The 20933-nt window shown below is 45.0% G+C and overlaps 1 protein-coding gene across 1 annotated transcript in view; it reads left to right on the plus strand.

The window, feature by feature from the left end:
* Positions 1–20933, plus strand: part of ESAM (endothelial cell adhesion molecule) — an 85921-nt gene that overhangs the window by 60737 nt on the left and 4251 nt on the right. The window contains exons 2-6 of the mRNA XM_048513444.1: positions 10188–10348; positions 16141–16354; positions 18595–18750; positions 19975–20097; positions 20531–20669. Of these exons, the coding sequence (XP_048369401.1) occupies positions 10188–10348; positions 16141–16354; positions 18595–18750; positions 19975–20097; positions 20531–20669 (793 nt within the window). The remainder of the gene's footprint in view (positions 1–10187; positions 10349–16140; positions 16355–18594; positions 18751–19974; positions 20098–20530; positions 20670–20933) is intronic.

Genomic DNA, 20933 nt, shown 5'->3' on the forward strand with positions numbered 1-20933 from the left:
ACAAAGCTACATTCTGCTCATTACTCTGCTAACAGAATCATATAGAAATATACCTGTTGACCTTCAGATTCATGTGGTTTGGTCTGGCAGCGGCTGTCCAGAGTCTCAGAGGTTTTCCACATTGCCTATTACCTGATCCTTTTATATACTCTGACTGCCAATAGGCTCCCAAACTGTGGACTTTTTACCTCATCTATAACTTGATCCTTTAACAGGAGATGCCAGAAAGCTCTCCTTCTGTTTGTGAGGCTGATGCTCTGCCACTGAATTACAGCCTTTTTCTCCTTACATGCTCTAAAAAGTAAATTGTTCATTGTATAGTCAAAGGCTGTGCCATGGAAAGAAACACATCTTACTGTGACATAACTCTGAAGATGTCAGCCACAGATGCAGGTGAAGGAACAAAAACTACCAGACCACAGCGACACAGCCTGGAAAACCCACAGCAGCCAGTAAATCATTCATGTAAGAATAGATCATGTGTCCAGCTTAAACTGGAGAATGGGAGTGCATTAGCTATCAGAAATTCGGGAGTTGGGAGTGTGAGGAGGAATACCGGTATATATTATTTTAATGACATGGCAGGAAGAACAACCAATCCATGCTACTGGTATGAGCAGCTGGCTGTTTCTTGAGGAACCATTTTGAGGTTTGTCCCCTGGGGAGGAAAAGTATGTTTGGATTGAACATGGTCTTATGACGGAATGGGTTATATATGGAAATAAATACTCTCCTCCCAAAAACTGTTTCCACAAAAGCTTCTCTGAATTTTCCACTACTTCAGTAAGGGAAATGGAGAATAAACAGAATACATCCCATGTGGAGCTGCCTTTTGAAGAGTTTCTTTTTAAAAACTTTTAAAAACTGTTCTCCAAAGGGCTGAAGAGGATTAAAACGCTAGCATGTTGAACATCAAGAGGTTGCAGGGGAGAGAACGGAACATTCACTTGAGCTCCATTTTTTCTTTCCTTGAGCTGACCAGCTCTTGCTTTGCTGCTCTGGGGTGGGGAAGCTCATGGATAAAACATGATGTCATGCTCACTCTGTTTCCAGGTGAGTGTGTGTGTGTTAAGTGCTGTCAAGTCACTTCCATCTTATGGCAACCCTACAAATTCATGTCCTCCAAAATGTCCTTGCTCAGCTTTAACAGCCTTGTTCAGGTCTTGCAGACTGAAAGCTGTGGCTTCCTTTATAGAGGTCTCCTTCTCTCAGACACCACTCTAAAATAATAGCGCTTTCAAACCACTTTCACAATCCTCATTGTTTGTAAGTGGATTTCATGCTTATTCGCAAGACAGCTTCAAAGAGCACTGAAAACAGTTTGAAAGTGCATTATTTTGCATGTGCAGAATGAGCCAGAGTCAATCCACTTCATGTTAGGTCTTCCTCTTTTCCTGCTGCCTCCAATTTTTCTTAGTCTTATAGTCTTTTCCAGTGAGTCTTGTCTTCTCATAACATGTCCGTAGCACAACAGGCTCTAAAGAAAGTCCAGGCTCTTTCCCTGGAACCCACTGAACTGTCTTTCTGGTGGTCCACAGGATCTGTAAAACGCTCCTCCCACACCACATTTCAAAGGAATCAACTTTCTTCCTGTCACCTTTCTTCATTGTCCAACTTTCACACCCACTCATAGCAATGGGGAAGATTATGGCATGAATTAACTTGATCTTAGTGTGCCAGAAATACATCCTTCCCTTAAAAATCTTTTCTAGCTCCCCGTGGCCGCCCTTCACAGCCTCAATTTCCTTCTGATTTCTTGCTTCTGCTCTCCCTGTTGGTTGATGATAGAGCTAAGGAACAGAAAATCTCAAACCATTTTAGTTTTTCATATTCAACTTAAAAGTTGTGTAATTCCCTTATAGTTATTACTTTCATCTTTTTGATGTTCAGCGGTAATCCTGCTTTGGCTCTTTTTGTTTCAACCTTCGTCAGTAGTCATTTCAAACCTTCATTATTTTTGCCGGTAATGAGGTGTCATCTGCATATCTTAAATTGTCGATGTTCCTTCTGCCAGTTTTCACTCCACCTTCATCTAAACCTAATCCAGCTTTCCTTATGATGTGAGAAAAATCAGGGGGAAAAATAACAGAAAAAAGAGGGGGGGAAATCTTCACTGATTCAAAGGGGAGGGGTCCTGCAGGTTACTTAAGGGCATCCATCACCTCTATGGGGTTTGGGGTTGGGTGGAGTAAACTTTGCTTTCAAAATGAAAGGTGGTAGTTTGCTCCTCCTCCATACTTCTAACCCTTTTAAAGGAATTACAGAAAGGGGAAGGAAGTTCCCAGCTCGGTGGGGAGGGGGACAGGATTGCTGTCATGATGCGGGAAGGGAAGAAGCTAAGGTTGCCAACTCTGGGTTGGGAAATTCCTGGAGATTTGGGGTGGAACCTAGGGAAGGCCCAGTGTGGAGAGAGGAGAACCTCAGCAGGGATTAGTACCATAGAGTCTGCCTTCCAAAGCGGCCATTTTCTACAAGGGAACTAATTTCTGTTGTTCCAGGAGATCTTTTGTAATTCCAGGAGATCTTTAGGCCCCACCTGGACACTGGGAACTCTAGAAGGAGTAGGTGTGGAGAAAGCAATTGGTAGAGCAGGATCGGGTGTGTTTACACCATTCCTACTTGCTTCCATGTCTCTTGCTGCTTCATCTGTGTTGGGGTGCATTTTAATTTCCCCATGTGGAAACAGCTTTCATCAGGAGGTTGGGGTGAAAAGAGGAGGAGGAAGAAAGGAATGGCTGTATGTGAATCAAACTTGCAGGACAATTAGGACATAACCTGTTACTAATGTCCATGTTCCCATATCAGTGACCCAGTAAGTGGAGCATGAGGGATCTCTAGAAATCCTGAAATAATTCCCAGTCCTGGGGTTACATTTCCACTGACCATTTGTTACTACCTTGGGATGAAGATCTGATTATTTCACACCCTGCTGCATTGTGCTGTGTTGATATAGAATGCTCCATCTGTGACACCTGGGGTAATCCCAGTGGTGGGATCCAGCAGGTTCTCACCAGTCACCTGAGAGTAAGCCACTTCACTCAGTCGTGTGCCGCAGAGGGGGTTACCACTTGGGTCCGCTTTTCCATCTCCACACTTCACCCATGCCTTTGAACGTGAATAAGGTTCCATATAGCAATGGCGATAAAGAATACCGTAACTCCCTGAAATCATAACCTCCCCTTTCAGGAACTGCAACGCATTGATTCTCAGCCTTTCACCTACCTTTGTATCTCTATCAAAGAACCTGTGTGTTTCACCATTGCTGTGTTCAGATTTGTGAGTTGGGGCATTTTCTATAATGTGATGATGATTTAGAAATGACCTGGTGCGAAAAAAAATTTTGGGGTCGTGGTGGGGTGGCTGTCCATGGGGGGGGGGCATCCAACTCAGGTTTTGCCCAGGGCTCAGGTTTGCCTAGGTATGCCTCTGCCCCCTTTGCTGAGGGGGGACTGGCAAGGGAACCTGTTACTAACATTTTTGGATCCCACCGCTGGGTAATGCCTCCACCCTTCGAAAGGGCCTGGCTTTCATTCTGAGAGAAAAAAATCACTGCATTTTGTGCCTGTATGCTGTTTGAAAAAGGAACCAAATATCGTGAGTTATCTCAAGCACTGATTTTGGCCTTCTCCAGCTGCCAGTCACAATTGTGGATCAAAGGCACATGCGTGAGCACACATAACAATTTGACGGGAAAACTCCTCTCCAAAGAGAGCAAAAACCTTCCTGTTTCCGTCTTCATTAGTGGTGGTACAATAGTAAACCTACCAAAAACTGAGATTTGTGCAGAGAATCCATGGGAACTGGTGCATTAAAATTCATTAGACAACTGGTTTCTGGTCACTAGCTCCTGTACACAGGGCTTCACATTTAATAGACTACATTTCTGATGCTAACCAATGTTGCTGTCATATTATTTATGGGATTTAGGCAAGGAGCACGGAGTGGGCAAAGTCTGAAGGATGTATGGAAATTCTCCTAATCTTGTGGGCAATTCTCTCTTCCTTCTGCCATATTCAGTGGTATCACAATGTCAGGAAGATGCAGGATGTTCCCAGAGTGTTCAATCTCGGCTGATGTTTTGCCCTGCAGCTTCCGCATCCCGTTCAGATCAGTAAGAATTGAGCCCGTCACTTTCAAGAGCAGTTAGCTTCCATCTGAAAGCCGGTTGGGGCCATTGCAATTAAAACATTAAGAGTTTGCTACAGAGAAGCTTTGGCTGTTCCCTGTCTGGGAAGAGAGTCGTAGCATAGCCCTCCCTTTTGATAAGAGCATTGGCCAGTCCTTCTGGAGAACTGTACACAATGTAACTGAAGAAAAGTTGGATCACACCACAGGTCCACCTTGTCTTTGTACAGCGTCCTGTTTCTCATAGATAATGGCTAGCTAGATACTTCTGGGAAGCCCACAAGGAAGGTATAAAAGCCAGTAGCCCTCTTCTCCGTTGCCTTCTACAAAGTGGCATTCGGAGATTCACTGTCTTTGGACATGGAAGCTCATTTTTAGCCATCCCAATTGGTCATCATTGATAAACCTGAATTTGTCTGATTCTGGTTTGAAACCTAACTGAAACCATTCGCCATCACCAGGCCCCGTGGCTCTGAACTGCTGAAGCTGTGCAAAAATGTACTGAATCTCCTGCCCATGAGTTTCATGGGTGATTTCAAGTCCTAGGGATGTGGGTGGGGGAGAAGGTATGAGGATGGGGAGTCTTAACATGCATAATCACTATAAGCTATTAGGTTTAATAAACATCTGTCCCCAGAAAGGAATACATGTTGATCATCATCAAAACAAGAGGATGTCAAAAAGAGGAACCAGCTGTGGTCGACTGTATCTACTGAAGGGAAAGATAATGGATTCATGAGAGGATCGGTAAATGCTTTCCGCAAAGGAAACCTAACCTTGAGAAGGATAGTCTTCTAAATAAAAGGCAACAGTGCAAATTCCATGTGTGAGGGATGCGGGAGGTGTATTTTGCTGCTGACCCTTCACACCTCCCCCCCTTTAAAAAAGGGTGTTCCTCAGTGGGTTTTTCACTTTTCAAAATAATCTGTTACGTCTGATTTAATTTTTCAAAATAATCTGTTATGTCTGATAAAATTGTAATTGGTGCTTTTAAAATTATATCTTCATATTCTATCAGCCCTTGAAGAACTTAACAGCCTTGCATAGCTTTCATTCCACTCTTCTGTACCATCAAGCTGTACCACTCTCAGGTGCCACAAAATTTCCTGCTCTCACACAGTAAATGTGCTCTCATCCTCCAAAAATTAATGTTCTCTGTTCTCTGAAGAACTTCTCAAAGTTTGACCGGGGTAAAGCGCAGAGGCTAAGTGATGTGGGAGGTCTTTGGCCACCTAAGGACAAATGCATTTTTTGAGGGGAAAATGCCTGCATCCCACACTGCATTTGCTGCGCTGTAAAACTGAAAAGATAGATTTGAATGAAGAGAATTAGGAAAACACTAAAAACACTGTAAATAACTGTCTACAGAATCTTTTGGAGACTGGACAGGAAATGTATGATAGGGTGTAGGATTTGTAGATGACACTTTAACTGAGTAAAGTGAGACCTTCGGCTTAACTTGCATGCCTATCAACCTGTTTGGGACACAATATCTTCCTTGTAAACTGTCAAATTTTGGGGGCGTTTTTCACTGCAAAAAGGTGTCAGTCTGGGGGAATACAAAGTTTTATGTGGAAGAAAATGGTGGGAGGTCATTATATTTTTGGCGGGAAAATCCCTCAGTACACTGCCACTGTCCTCTTGATGATCATGTGCAAGATTTTTAGGAATACTTGAGGACTATCACTTATGCCACACTTCTCTGACACAACACCAGTACTATGTAGAAAGAAGCCGGAGAAATATTCTGGTATTGACATGCAAGTGCTTAGCATTCTTTATATTTGCCACTCATGAGGTCGGTCAGTTATGGTGTTTCTGAAGCACCTCTTCCCTGCCTTGGTGAGACCCATCTGTAACCTTGTCTCCATTAGATACCAAGGGGAAGAACAGAGGTTTAACACAACAATAAATACATTTATTTTTCTGGGGAGGAAAGTTGTGGATCTTCAAGATCACCTAAATGAAATATAGTTCATTTAGAAAGCATTTTTCAACGTGGAGCTAGGAATGGCCAGAATAGTTTCTGAGTGACACATTGGCCAAGTTTCCCTCCCATTTCCTAACCTATTTAAAAATACCCTTGAAGTTTTAAACTCACAGACAGCAGCCTAACCTGGAGCTCCCCCCGCCCCGGATCAGGAAGACTGTGAGCTTTAAACCAGTGAGTGCCGTTTTTGGTCACCATACTGACCACCTCTGCTGGAGGTAAAGTTGCAAACTTCCAATTATGGCCTGGAGATCTTCTGCAAATTTTGTAGCAAATGTGCTGTGGGGTTCAACTGCATTTATGATCCATGAGCAAGTCACTAGGTGTGTTTGTCACCAAACTGCTCAGATACTTGCTGAACAAGTTCGCATCATGGTTTGTTTGTTTTTTCATACACTAAAAACCTGCTGATCCAAATAGATTGGCAGCCATTAGTATTTACTAATCCACTGAAAAATCAGCTCCCTGTTTATGACTGGTGAAAAGAAGTATGCGTCAAACTAGTGAGTGTTTGAGGAATCCTGAATGGCAGGAGTTTTTAAAAATAGTATTTGTTTATGATGGTTTTATATAATTGATGACTCATTTAATTGTCTACTTAAACAATTGCTTGTTGGGCGGAGCCGTTGTAAAGGCACTGGGCGAGGAAAGCAGCTTTGTTGGAATGTGCCAGTGGAGAAAACCTACTGGCCTGTTCTGTACTCTTTGGAAAGAATAGTCCATGTAACTTGTCAATAGTTTGACAAACAGGTCACTGAAAAATCAGTTCCCTGCTTATGACTGGTGAAAAGAAGTCTGTGTCAAACTAGTGAGTATTTGAGCTCCCCTAATTTCAGGTAGCAGGGGACAGGAAAGATCTTTCTCAGGCTAAGACCCCAGAGGTACATCAGCGTTCTGTCGTAATGTTAGATGTTTGTATGTGAAATGGCTGTTGATTGTTTTTCTCAGTGTAATATGGCGCGCACACAGTGGTGGGATCCCAAAATTTTAGTAACAGGTTCCCATGGTGGTGGTAATCTAAACTGTATGTAGAGCTCACCGGGGCTGGGCGGGGCACGAAGGGGGGGGGGTGTGGCCGGGCATTCTGGGGGCCGGGCATTCCTGGGCAGGGCTGTGGCAAGGACGCAGCTGCTGCGCCGGACCTTGGGCGGGAAACGAATGCACACAGGCGCAGGCTGCCATGCACGCCGGTGCACCTCCTGCTAGACTGCTTCAAGTTCTGCGCGCTACTGCTGAGAGGGAGGGGCCTGCTAACCCATAAAACCACGCGGGCAATCACCAATTAGTAACCCCCTCTCGGCACACACAAATAATTAGTAACCTACTCTTGGGAACCTGTGAGAACCTGCTGGATCCCACCTCTGTGCGCACAGCCCTACCCATCTCTTGGCAAAAGGGTGGAGAATCACTGCACATTGTGCTAGAGAGATAAGAACGCTTTCATCTAAATGTTTTACAGAAAAAAGGAGTGTCGTCTCCCTCTCCCCATTTTGATTCAGTGGTATGATTGGTATTGATTCAGTGGTATTGATTCAGAAGACTGGGGTGAGAGACCAGCCTGATGCTTCATTGAGCTGGGGGGTGCATTCGATTGTCTGCATGGCCCTTTCCAACTTTACTGTTCTATGAAATCTGGTACGCATGTTCGCAGCATGATTCTTTTTCTCTTGCGTGAATTTCAGCTTAACCCCAGCAAACGTTGCAGGTGCGTAGGGAAAGATATATAAAATGCTTTGTAATGTTGTATCTGATGTGACACTCCTTAAACATTGCCCTTTACTCGTAAGGTGTCCTGGGTGTGGAGCAGGAGCATTGTGTGGTGCATTATGAAACTTTTTGAAAAGATCTCCTGCGAGCAATTGTGGGCAGTATGGTTTTGGGGTCGATATTTGCCGCCGTCTGACGACAGGATATCGGAATGGCTTTGCTTTAGAAATAACTGATGTAAAATGCTTTGGCGTCGAGACTGCTTTGTGCTTGGAGTTCAGAGAACAGTTGCCCTCTTCTGGCATGTTTCTCTAAAATTAATCAGCTTTCTTAGTCCAAAAATAGAAATACTAATGAGAGAGGGTAGCAGCTTTCATGAGTTTGATTTTTTTAATGAGGCCTATCTCACTCTAAATGGAGGGTGTCTGAACATGATGCGCATGGAATAATTTCACAGATCAAACCTGGCTTTACCTGCCATTTTGAAGGTTTGTGTGTGCAACCTGCTCAGGAGGCATGCAAAATGTCCCCACTCCATCTGCCGCATGATTTTCCAAAACATGTAAAATTTCTCTCTGGTGAAAATTTGCTGGTGATCTTCCAAAAATGCTTTTCTTGAAAGAAATTTTACAGTAATTTAGATTGTGAGGGTCAGGAGCAGAGTCGTCATGAGGTAAAAGGACATTTTAATGGGCATGGGGGGAAATATGAGGCCGGCACCCTTGCCAACAAAGCCGCTAGATAACATGTGCCATCACCATGAATATCTTGCACTTCAAGGCTGTTCTGGATTGTTTTTTCTACCCTGAGCAGAATCCTTTCCCTATAAATCTGCTCTGCTCCCCATATTCCATCCTTGAAACTTAACTGTCCTCGAATCCATGGCTCCTCCAGATACCATTCATAGATCACACCTCTACAAGCTCCTACCTACACTTGGCCATGCTGGCAGGGGCTGATGGGAATTGTAGTCTATGAACATCTGGAGGGCCATAGTTTGAAGACCCCTGTCCTAACCTTTAGGGTTAATGTATATAACTTTTTTTTAAAAAAAAGCATTGATTTTCAAACAGTTCCTCCATGTGGTTGGGGTTGGCATGTAATAATCATTCCAGACAACCAGAACTTTATGGTATACCAGCTCTTCTGCTTCAATAGGACCGAACTACACGTTACTCTGTTCATGGAGCCCATCCAGGTGCTATTGAACTGCCGTCAGTTTCCCTGTTGAAACATCATTTATTTTTTCATTTACTTTATTTATTCCCCAGCTTATCTCCTCTCCTCCATTTTACCCTTACAACAATCTGTAAATGGGATTGTCAACACTGGTTGGGAATTTCCTGGAGATTTGGCTGTAGAGTCCAGGGTTTAGGAAGGGGAAGAACATGGAGCGGAGCTGGAGTAAGGGGAAACTGCGCCCAGGGCACACGTGCACCCTGTGTTCCCGCCATGCCCCCACCTGCCCCTGCCACTCCCCAAAATGCCCCTACCATGCCCCCGCACCAGCACGCGCCCAGTGTGTCATGCCCCACCTGTCCTCTTTGCACTACGCCACTGACCTGGAGGACCTCTGGAGAATGGCATTTCTCTTCAGCTGAACCTCTGGGTGCTCCTAACCATTCTTGCTTGAAGGAGCTATTTTGGTGGATGTAGCACGAGTTTTTTTCTCAGCTCTCACCTCTTCAGTTATTGGGGAGCTAAAATTCGACAGGTGGACTAGAAAGGGTTAGATACAGACCCCACTAGTTCTGAGAAAATCTAGGATCATCAAGTCTGTGTGAGCCAAGTGCTTTTAGAAGTAGCTCCCCCTCCCTTTTCTCTATATCCGTTTACTTATTTTTTATTCTTTCAACTCTTTTTTCCTTTCCTGTAATTCTTTGTTGATAAAATAAAAATTATTTATTTTTTTAAAAAAAGATAGGAAGGGAAAGAACCTCAGTATGGCATAATGCCATGTCATACCTACCATAAAGGGTTATTATGATACTGGGGTGCTGTGTGGTTTCCGGGCTGTCTGGCCGTGTTCTAGCAGCATTCTCTCCTGACGTTTCGCCTGCATCTGTGGCTGGCATCTTCAGAGGATCTTATGATACAGACTCAGTGGGGGAGATGATGCTGTATGGTGTCATGTGAAGGGCATACTCAGTGGTGGGATCGCACCACTTCAGCAGAACCAGTTGTTAAAATGGTGCTTGTAAACAACCAGGTGTTAAATTATTTGAATCCCACCACTGGAACCGGTTGTTAAATTATTTGAACCCCACCACTGGGCATAGTGCCTGTTAAATGTCTCTGGGAAAGGCTGCGGACCCTAGCATTTGCACAGTGGTTATGGTACTGATCTCTCCTTCTGTTTCTGCAGGTCTGTGTTCTGGAGTATTGGAAGTCCATGTGGCACAGACCTCGGTGGTTTCCATCAAAGGGCAGCAGGCCATCCTGCCACTCTGGTATACATCTATCTCTAACAGCAGGCCTTTTGTCTCCTGCCTTCTTGAAAGACGTGACCCAACAAAGCATTTACAGGTAAATGCACCCCCTATTGTTGCATTTTTTAAAAAATTTCAAAATTATATACGGAGCACTTGTTGTGCATGCACAGCCTTCAGTTTCATCAGTCGGTCTGGATCTTTTCTCTTCTACAGGAACAGTGAGCATTGACAAAAAAACCTTTTCACATCAAGATCCTTTTGCATGTGGTGTTTTTCCGATTGCACAAGAACGCATGTGCGCATCATATTAAATGCTGTACAAAAAAGAACCTAGATGTGAGCTCATCAAAAATTGCTTTTGTTAAGTGTGGTGTCAGGGTACACTTGCGTATTGTTAACATGGGTGGGAAAACATGGGTGCAAATTGTGCATGCTCCAAACCCAGATTGAATTTTAGAAGTTCTCCTAATTGAAATCGAGTGGGAGTTACAAAGGAATTCCACCCAAGGTGGATGAAGGTTCCAGAATGCTGAAAGGAACAAAATGGGAAATCTGCTGATTCCTGATCTGTTTCCTGCTTGCGGCATAGAGTGGGCATGTAAGGAGTCAAAGTGCAATTTTTATTCTTCCATTGTCCTTTTCAAATATAAAATGAATGGCATTTGTGCACATGACGCAAACCCCTGCTGGGTGTCAGTTGCACTTTCTAGAAGTTAGCAACAAAGGCCTCCTTCTTCGCTTGCCCCTCAAATGAGTTGTCATGCCATTTTGTGAAATATTTTCTTGTGTGCACTTTGCAGTAGCCTGAATATTTCAGCTTAGTCCAAGCATGCCAGAACTCTTCTCTAATCTCATACATGCTAGTAATCTGCGTGGCAGAGGTGTGAGGGGATGGCGCCTGAGGCAACACCTGCTCCTGGTGCCACCCCCATGGCCCCCTATGTTCCACTTAATCTTAGCCAGCAAGAGTCTGCCACGGGAGCCTCCGCTGGCTGAAGGAGCAGCCTGGCAGGGTGGGCCTGAGGTTAGGGCTGTGGGGGGTGATTCTCCGCCCCACATGACCAGCTGGCGTGTGCCCGGGGACATGTGACCCCACAGGTCCCTGTGAGTGCTCCGCCCCTGCTGTGGGGTTTTAGACTGGGTTGGAGTCTTAGTGATATGGAATGGTAGTTCCTTGGTGCAACATTTAGGTTTTTTAAAAAGCATTTTAACTGTTTTGCATATGAGTGATTGTACATAAACAAATCTGGGGAAAAGGATCAGGCCTAGTTCTCTGTTTCCCATCATTCTTTAATTAACTGGCAGATACCAAAAGCTTGTGTTCATGTTTAGAGAATTTTCAGCTGACAGGCTTTTTAGGAAAAAAAAAATCTGAAATATGGGAGTGTTTTAGAAAAATTTTAAGAGCCTGTCAGCTGTTCAACAGAAACCATTTTCCTGCAAATATAATTGGGATAGTTGGAAGGAGTCTTCTGGGGGAGGCTGCGTTTTCATGAGCAAAGTTAATCTGCAGAAGAAAAACAGGTTTCCTATATTATAATACTGAATATTTATATAACATTTGAGAGTGTCCAAACAGCTTTGCAGGCATTGTCTTGGCAATCCTCACATTGATTCTGCAAAGTAGTCCAGTGTTGATCTATCATGTTTTTATTCCCCACCCCCACCCCACTTCCTCCAAGGACGTCGGGATAGCATGTTCTCCATTCTTCATCTTACCCTCATAACAACCCTGCATGGTAGGATATGCTGAACAGGAAAGGGCACACAGGGAACTTCCTGACTGAGTGGGACTTTGACCTCAAGGTTCCCCAGGCCTAGCCTGACACTGTACTGCAGGGGTGTCCAACCTGGGCCCTCCAGATGTTCATGGACTCCCAGTCTCATCAACTCCTGTCAGCACTGCACTGGCAGGGGCTGATGGGACTTGTAGTCCATGAACATCTGAAGGGCCAAGGTTGGACACCCTTGCTGTACTTATCAGCACTCTGTGATCTCAGAAAGAAGTGTTGCCCTGCGCAGCTGCCTTTTGAATGGAGGTGGTGAGGACTGAACCTGGGCTCTCTGCTTGCAAAACATGTGCTGTGCCACTGAGCTGAAATCCTTTCCCACATAGATAATTGTACTCTATTTCCTGTTCGGTGTACAACAGCCACTGCACAACCCTGCAGGATAAGTTTTCCTGGTTTCTTGAATCTCCCCAAGCACAATTGTGTCCAGTGGAGGCTGTTTATCATGGACCAAAATTGTTTTAGTCTGTAAAAGGCAAATTGGATGCATAGCTGCAATTCAGATCAAGGCTCTGTGGAATGGGCTGTAACTCTGCTTAGTAGATGAAGGGTTAAATCCTGTCTTCCCATTCCCTTCCCTCCATGTGGACCCTGGTCTGAACTGGGTCTGCACATATGCACAACTTTTTCCAGATTGAGGGAGATCAGTGATTCTCATCTTGTTATTTTTGCATCTCAGTTGATCGCAAGTCACTAAGTGGATGAATTTATGTTGACCTCAAGAACAGATGCTGCCTCTGGTGTTTTTTTTAATCTGCCCTTCTTCCAAGAGGCTCAGGGCAGTATGGATTGTTCTCCCCTTTTCCGCTTAACCGCACAACAACCTGTGAGGTAGATTAGGCCAAGAGAGGGAGCATGACTGGCCCAAAGTCACCTGATGAGTTTTGTAACTAAGCGGAGATTTGAACGTAGGTTTCTCCGGTCCTCATCAAACACTGTAATCCAGGGGTCCCCAACGGCTACGTGACCTGGAAGGGCCAAAATGTGGCCCCTGAAGGCATTTCGCTATCCAGCTCCGCCAGGTGGCGCATGGCAGCGCTGGAAAATGAAAGCTCCATTCATGTGCAGTGTGGGCTCGAGGGAGAGGAGGAACCGGCCCCAACGGCTGTTGATTTGCAAATTACCGCATGATGACATCCCACAAATCTCCATGAATTTTCTGACCCAGAGTTGGATACCCTTACGTATGTGGCAATGCCTTCTCACGCTTCCTTCCCTCTCGGGCTACTCGGCATGTTGATTTTGCTCTCAGGAAACTTTCTGTTCCACTCTGCGCCGACAACGTGCTCCCATTGGCACTCAGCCAGCGCTGGTGAAATCGCCTCTGCGCTGGCTGCTAGGGAAGAAGAACCCAGGAAGATACCTGATCCTGGGTTAGATGGAATGCTTCATTGGGAAAGTTCTGCTTTTTTTTTTTTTTTACAGGGGAAGGTATTCCACAGCCTCCCAAATAAATATTTCGGAGCCCACTACCTTGTACCCTTGATATACTTTGCGATTACACTGTTCTAAAAATAGACCATGACAGAAAGGCTGAAAGGTGAAATCAAACATTTTACAATCATTTGTGCATAGGAATTTGTTCATAGTTTTTTTTAGTCCGGCCCTCCAACAGTCTGAGGGACAGTGAACTGGCCCCCTGTTTAAAAAGTTTGGGGACCTCTGCTGTAATCGATGCATCACATTGGCTGCTTAAGTATTTGAATAAGAAAGGTAGGACAGACCTTCCAGACACCCCACACTGGAGCTGTTGTGCAGCCGAAAGTCTGTTGCTATTTTGCTGTCTGCTTCTCTTTATTTCCCTGTGCTGAGGAGTCTCCCATACAAACAAAGGAGCTTTTGTTAGAGAGCAATTCTGCTATGAGGTGTGTAAATCTAGCTAAGAAGGTAACAATGGCGTATTCCATTACCAGCAGAGGCCAGGAGGCAGTGATTGTGGCCCCCAAGGAGAGCTGGATTTTGAAAAAAAATTGGCAGCTGGGAGCACGAATCTCTGTGTTTTCTACCCAGGTGTCTGTAAACCCTTGACCTCTCCACTTAGTATCCAGGTTCTTGGGGTCAGAAATCAGCAAGAGGCCCTGCTATGAATCACAGAATCATAGAGTTGGAAGAGACCACAAGGCAGCCAGGGCCATGCTGACAGGGGCTGTTAGGAATTGTAGTTCATGAACATCTGGAGAGCCGCAGGTTGCAGACCTCTGAAAGGGCCATCAAGTCCAACCTCCTGCCATGCAGGAACGCACAATCAAAGCACTCCTGACATATGATCCATCCAGCCTCTGTTTAAAAAGAAGGAGATTCCACCACTCTCCAAGGCAGTGAATTCCACTGTCGAACAGCCCTGACTGTCAGAAGGTTCTTCCTAATGTTTAGGTGGAATCTCTTTTGCTAGACCTTGAATCCATTACTCCATGTCCTAGTCTCCAGAACAGTAAAAAACTAGCTTGCTCCCTCTTCAACATGACATTCCTTCACATATTTAGCTATTAAGCCTATGGCCCTGGGGAAGGGGAGGATTGTCTTTGTGTAGTAGTCAAGAATGGTGCATTCTGACCTGGAGAACCAGGTTTGATTCCCCATTCCTCTACATGGAGCCTGCTGGGTGACTTTGGGCTAGTCACAGTTCTCACAGAACTCCCTCAGTCCCGCTTGCCTCACAAGGTGTCAGTTGTGGGGAGGGGAAGCAAGCTGCTTTGAGACTTCTCACAGTAGAGAAAAGTGGGGTATAAACCCAGCTCTTCTTCTTCTTCTCCCTTCCCACTGTGACATTTCTCAGATCAGAAATGCCACTCTTCATCAAGCTCATTTCCAGGAGAGAGAAAAGATGGATGCCATATGGATGCTTTTCTTTTTTCCCCTGCTAGGGCTTAAAGCAGCCTGATGAGGGGACGTTTCCAATCAGAGAAATGCCTTGGGAGATGCAACCTCCTCCATTTCCCAGTGCCATGATTCTAATTTATATCCCACCCAAACTCCTCTGTGACTTCAGTCAACTCAGTTGCACCTTGGATGATCTAACTGCAGATCTCCCGAGGTATGTCTGGTTCCCTCCCTTTGTGTTGCAGAGGCTGTTGACTTGTGTCTAGTCTTCATTGCTGTTAGGATCAAACGGATTCAAAGCAAGGTTGCGATGTAATCTGATCTCCTGACTTTTTACTGAAAAGCAGCTAAAGGGGGAAGTAGAAAACTTTTTTCTGGGGCTAAAGTCCAGCAAAGTTCCTTGCAGCTACTTCACTGTGGGGTCCCGTTGATTTCGGTTAAGCAGCTGAAGCAGTGACCTCAGCCGCATGCCTGCTCAGCTTTCTCGAGACACACCTTTGCCTCTAAAGAGCTCGCCTGCATCTGGGCATGTGAAAATCTAAAGTGTTTATTGCTGTTGCCATGACAACCTAGCATCCTCCATATGATGTGCTAGACTTATCGCTGCATCAAGTGAGGAGCGGGGCTGTCAAAGTGTAGAAAGAGCTAAGCATCCTGTACTTCTGTTTTGGCTTCCCAAAAAGGAAAAGGAAGGAATACTGAGAACCAAATTAATGGGACTTGGGCTCCCAATGGCAGCATCGTCCTGGTCTCTGGGAAAAGCAGGTGGTACTTTGGTTCTGACCTGGATAGCCCAGGCTAGTCTGATCTTGGAAGCTGATCAGGGTCAGCCCTGTTTGGATGAGAGACCACCAAGGATGTTCAAAGTTCCTATGCAGGGGAAGGCAATGGCAAACAGCTCTGAACATCTTAAACCCTATGGCATAAGTTGGCTGTGACTTGACAGGAGAAAAACCACACAAAAAATTGGTGTCCCAGACATTATGGCATACTCTCATTACATGCTCTCAGAGATCTCCAGTTACCAGGAAGTTGTGTCAGCAACATACATCCTAGACTTAATTTTGGTTTTTTTAAACTTTTAAATTATTTGTCACTTTTGTCATTTGCTTTTATAACTGATATTTTGGAAACTGTGTTGTGAGCAAACCCTGGGCTAGGCTGGGGAGGGCGGGGTATTACATCCGATAATATAAAATAAAATAAATAAACATAAATTATGCCGACTTGATTGCCGGAGTGAGGTTAACTCACTTCACACCTGTCTGTCTTTCAGGTACTGACGTACATAGATGGAAAGTCGAAAGTGGATGAGAGTTATTTCAAGCATCGTGTGGGCTTCCTGTACCCCATGCCTTCATCAAATATCTCCATTGCAATTAATAATACTCAAGAAGATGACTCTGGGCAATATATGTGCACAGTCAACCTTGGGGATGAAAGCTCAACAGATGGGAGGAACATCGGACTTGTCAACCTTACTGTTCTGGGTAAATTGAGCCACTGCTTGTCACTTGGTTGGGGATCTGGGGCTTTCCCTGACAAATGCTTCAGTGATTACTTCATCTTGACTTCTGTGCACTTTTTGTGAAGTTGATGTCAAGGGATAAGAGCCAGGAGGAGAATTTTGAGATTTAGGTCAGCCTTGACGTGGCAAGAGCATAGCACTCACCAAGACAAGATTATTCATTCCTATCATATAGGTACAGAATTAAACTTATCGGGGAAGTCCAACATACTTTGACTTAAAAAAGGTAAAAGGTTTCACCTGTGACCCTACAGGGATTCTCTGCTAGACATCTGGTTCACATGAACTGATGGTACTGCATAGACTGGCAGTGGCTCTCCAGGGACTGAGGCTGAGGTCTCCCTCATCACCTGATTCTTTGAATTGGAGATGACGGTGATGGACCCTTCCCCCTTCCAGATGCCAAGCGAATGCCCTCCGTTGGTTCATTTCAGTGTTGCCAGTGGTTGGATATAGATGGTCTGCTTACCACATAAAGAAGCTTTCTTGTATGTGTTGACTTGGATCCATTATGGCTCTCCCCTCATCCTCCCCCCTTTCCCCCAGGGGGAGAGGGCACAAACATAAGACAGGCCTCTTCTCCCTCCCTCAGGGTGGGTGGGCCACAGCCAGAATCCGGGGCCTCTTTCCCCCAGGGCCATGACCAGATGCCGGACTCCTTCCCCTCCCTCCCCTCCATCTTCCTCCCTCTAAATGGAACTTCCATGTTCAGAAGAAGTGCGTTGCTTGTAATCCTTGCAGAGGCATCTAGTTGAACACTGCCTGAAACAGGACACTGGATTAGAAGAACCAGGCATCTGCAACCTCAGGCTTTTTGTTTTAAACTAATATTTAAGGTATATTAGAGTGGTTGATGTGATGGTCAGCTAACCAGAGAGAGGTGAACATCTTCCAGGACTCTAAATACAAACCCTGGACAGCTTTATGCTAGTGTTCTAAAACAGTCTTGCAGGATGCCACAAGAAATGGTACATCTTGTACATGCCACTTCCAATAAAGGACTCACAACAAACCAGTATTTGGGCTGCAGAAATCTTTTGGGTTATTAAATCAACAGGTTTGTGATTTATTAATTTCTTTCTTGGAAGATTAAAGTGGTCTGGTTCTTTAATTGTAAAAAAATGGCTCTATGCTCAGCTTTTCCTGCCTCTATATGGCAATCTTCATCACCCCCAACCCCCCCAGCTGTTAACAGCCCTGTCTCTTTATGCATCTGCTCTCTTGAATTCTGCTTCTGCTAATACCGGCCAGGAACATGAAGTTTTTCATGCTCCTACAGTCCCACCTCTTGTGGCCAAATGCAACTTGTGGTATAGTTGAAACGCCGTAGCATTGCGATTGAAAAAACAACAATGGCAAAAGCTGGCAAAGACTAGAGGTGTCTCGCTGGCTGCCTTCCATGTGACCTGCTTATATCCTACCACAAACAAAACCATCATTATTCCCCAAGTACACAGACGGCTTATTAATTGCTCAAAGAGGAAGTGTGAATTTACTGTAAACATTCATGATATGCAAAGCTCCAGAAAAAAATACAGAAAATGTGGGGCGGTACATGAAATAGGGAAGCTATTAGGCTTTCAGTGGAGGTGTGTAGGTATACAGGCTGCAGTTTGGAAGAGGCCAGACTCAGTGGTAGAACATCTGCTTGGCATGAAGCAGGTCTCAGGTCCAATCCTTGGCTTCTTCATTTAAAAGCATCCGTTAATACTGTCATACTTTGATCACATAATGACAAGACAAGAGTCACTGGGAAAAGACAATAATGCTAGCAAAGGTTGCAGGCAGCAGAAATAGAGGAAGACCCAACATGAGATGGATTGACTTCATAAAAGAAGCCACGCCTCTCAGTTTGCAAGATCTGAGCAAGGCAGTTAGGGATAGGACATTTTGGAGGACATTGATTGAGAGGTCGCTGTGAGTCGGAAGCGACTTCGTGGCACTTAACACACGCAGTAGGTGATGTGAAGGACCACAGCCTGAGACCCTGGAGAACCCCTGCTACTAGTCTAAGTAGACAATACAGACTTTGATGAACCAAAGGTTTGATTCGGTATGTCAGCTTCACACACAATACGATCAGCAAATTTTCTTTGTGGAACAAGCTCATTGTGTTTTTGCCCACTAGATGGCACTGCTGCAGTTATTTATCATCCGTTCATCCTCTAACTATAAATAACTCACCTCTTCTTGGTCTTGCAGTCCCGCCGTCCTCACCTACATGTAAAATCCAGGGAACTCCCCATGTTGGAGGGAATGTTACCATGAGCTGCAAGTCATCATCTGGCAAGCCCAGTCCGATGTACCACTGGAGACGCACCAACCCCACTTTTCAGGTCTTCTTTTCACCCATGCAAGGTAGGAAATGAATCTGCCTGACGTGACTGCAGGGTCTTGAATGTAAACTAGGAGGCCCGAAACATACTAATGTTTTAATTAATGGACACGGAAACCAGATTGCTAGGATATGCTCTCCTAAACACGATAGCTGGACCACATTAATTCTTAATTAAGATTTGAAGCATCTTCTCATACCCCAAAAACTTTCCTACTAGAGCAGGTTCAAAGAATCTCTCTCGCCTGCTTTGCGAGGAGCCGGTTTCTGAAGAGGGCTTAGGCAGATTTGAGAGATAGGTGCAGAAATAGAGGTATGCAGGGTCCCAAAGCATTGTGAAATTAAACAGGAGTCTAGTTATACCTTCATGGCTTTCATGTGTCAGAGTTCACTTGATCAGGTGCATCCAAAACAGCTATGCATGTGATAGAACGAGTTTCCAAGATACCACCAGACTCCAATATAAATTTGTCACAACCACATTTACTCCTGTGAAAACACTGCGAGATGGTGTTAGGGAAAGGTGGAAAATGGGCCTGTTGGCCTAGAACCACCATGCAGAGCTATCAGTTTGGGGACAGGTGAATGAAGCTAGCTTTCATGGGCAAGGGCATGGAAGACAAGGTGGCTCGTCGAGAGCCTTTTGAAGGTCAACAGGTATATTTCTGTATGATCCTGTTAGCAGAGTAATGAGCAGAATGTAGCTTTGTGCGCCTCTTTATGATAGGAACAGTTATCTAGCCTTTTTACCTCAGAAATCATTAAACATAAGAGAGCTTTACCTAAACCAGGGGTAGGGAACCTGCGGCTCTCCAGATGTTCAGGAACTACAATTCCCATCAGCCCCTACCAGCATGGCCAATTGGCCATGCTGTGAAAATGATGGGAATTATGAATTCTAATTCACTGACATGAGAGAGAAACATGTATACATACATAAAGTATCACTTATATAATGGTACATTTACAGTTCATCGTTTGGTTGCAATTTCAAGCATAGTTTACAATATTAAACATTTCAGTCAGAGCCTTTTTGGTTGAACAGAACACATGACATCTTTCCTCAGCAAGAGTCAGGGAGCAGCTGTTTCCAGCTGTCACCTTTAGAATGTTCGTAGAGATCTCCCAGAATTCTGTGCTGCATGCATTACCCTTTGTGGGTAAGCAGTTTGCCTGAAGGCTGGGCCTGCCCAAGGGCACTGTTGATGCAAAGGAGGATGTGGTTTTCAAGGTATCAATTCTTGCAGACCTCTCGAAGGGGACGCTGACGCTGATGAACCTCACCACAGACATGTCCGGAACATACATCTGCAATGCCTCCAACTTGGCTGGCTATTCCAATTGCACCATCACTCTGGAGGTGAATCCAGGTGAGCGCTCAAGGCCACAGCTTCACTCCACTCAGCCACCAAATGGGCCAGCATGGCGTAGTGGTTAAGAGCAGGTGTACTCTAATTTGGAGAACCAGGTTTGATTCCCTGCTCTGCCACTTGAGCTGTGGAGGTTTATCTGGTGAACCAGATTAGCTTGTGCACTCCAACACATACCAGCTGGGTGACCTTGTTAGTTCTGCATTATTGTTTTCAAACTTCTCTCGGCCCCACCTACCTCACCGGGGTGTTTGTGGCCAGGGGAGAACAAGAAGATTAATAAAGCTGCTTTGAGTCTCCTTACAGAAGAGACAGAGGGGATGTAAATCCAAACTCCTCCTACTCCTCCTCCTCCTCCTCTTCATGAAAAAAGATGGGGAAAGCAACTTTTAAAACAACAACAAACTTTTCTTCTGCTGTGTGGCCCTTGCAGCTTTCAATGCAGCGGTGGTGGCTGGTGCAGTCGTGGGAGCCCTCATTGGACTCGGCCTGATCCTCTTGTTTGCTCTCCAGATGTTCGTCTACAGAAGGAAGAAGAAGGATGTACAGGAGGAAATAGCCAATGAGATCAAGTGAGAATCCTGGTTCACTGTGAACATCAGTTTATGATGCTCAAATGTATTGGGAGGAGAGCTCTGACCCTGGAACATGTGCCTGAGTCAGAATTTAAAACACGCTTCTGTGCAGATTGGGCGTCTTTGTGGTGGGCATCCATCAGAGTAGGTGTTAAAAATGTGCATGTTAGCCCAAGTGAGTTACTGATGTCTTTGATGTCCCCTAGCTTCTGTGTCTACCAGTTCAATGACAATATTGCTGGGATCAGCCCAAAGGTCGGG

Source organism: Sphaerodactylus townsendi, linkage group LG12 (assembly GCF_021028975.2).
Source record: "Sphaerodactylus townsendi isolate TG3544 linkage group LG12, MPM_Stown_v2.3, whole genome shotgun sequence".
NCBI classification, from domain to species: Eukaryota; Metazoa; Chordata; class Lepidosauria; order Squamata; family Sphaerodactylidae; genus Sphaerodactylus; species Sphaerodactylus townsendi.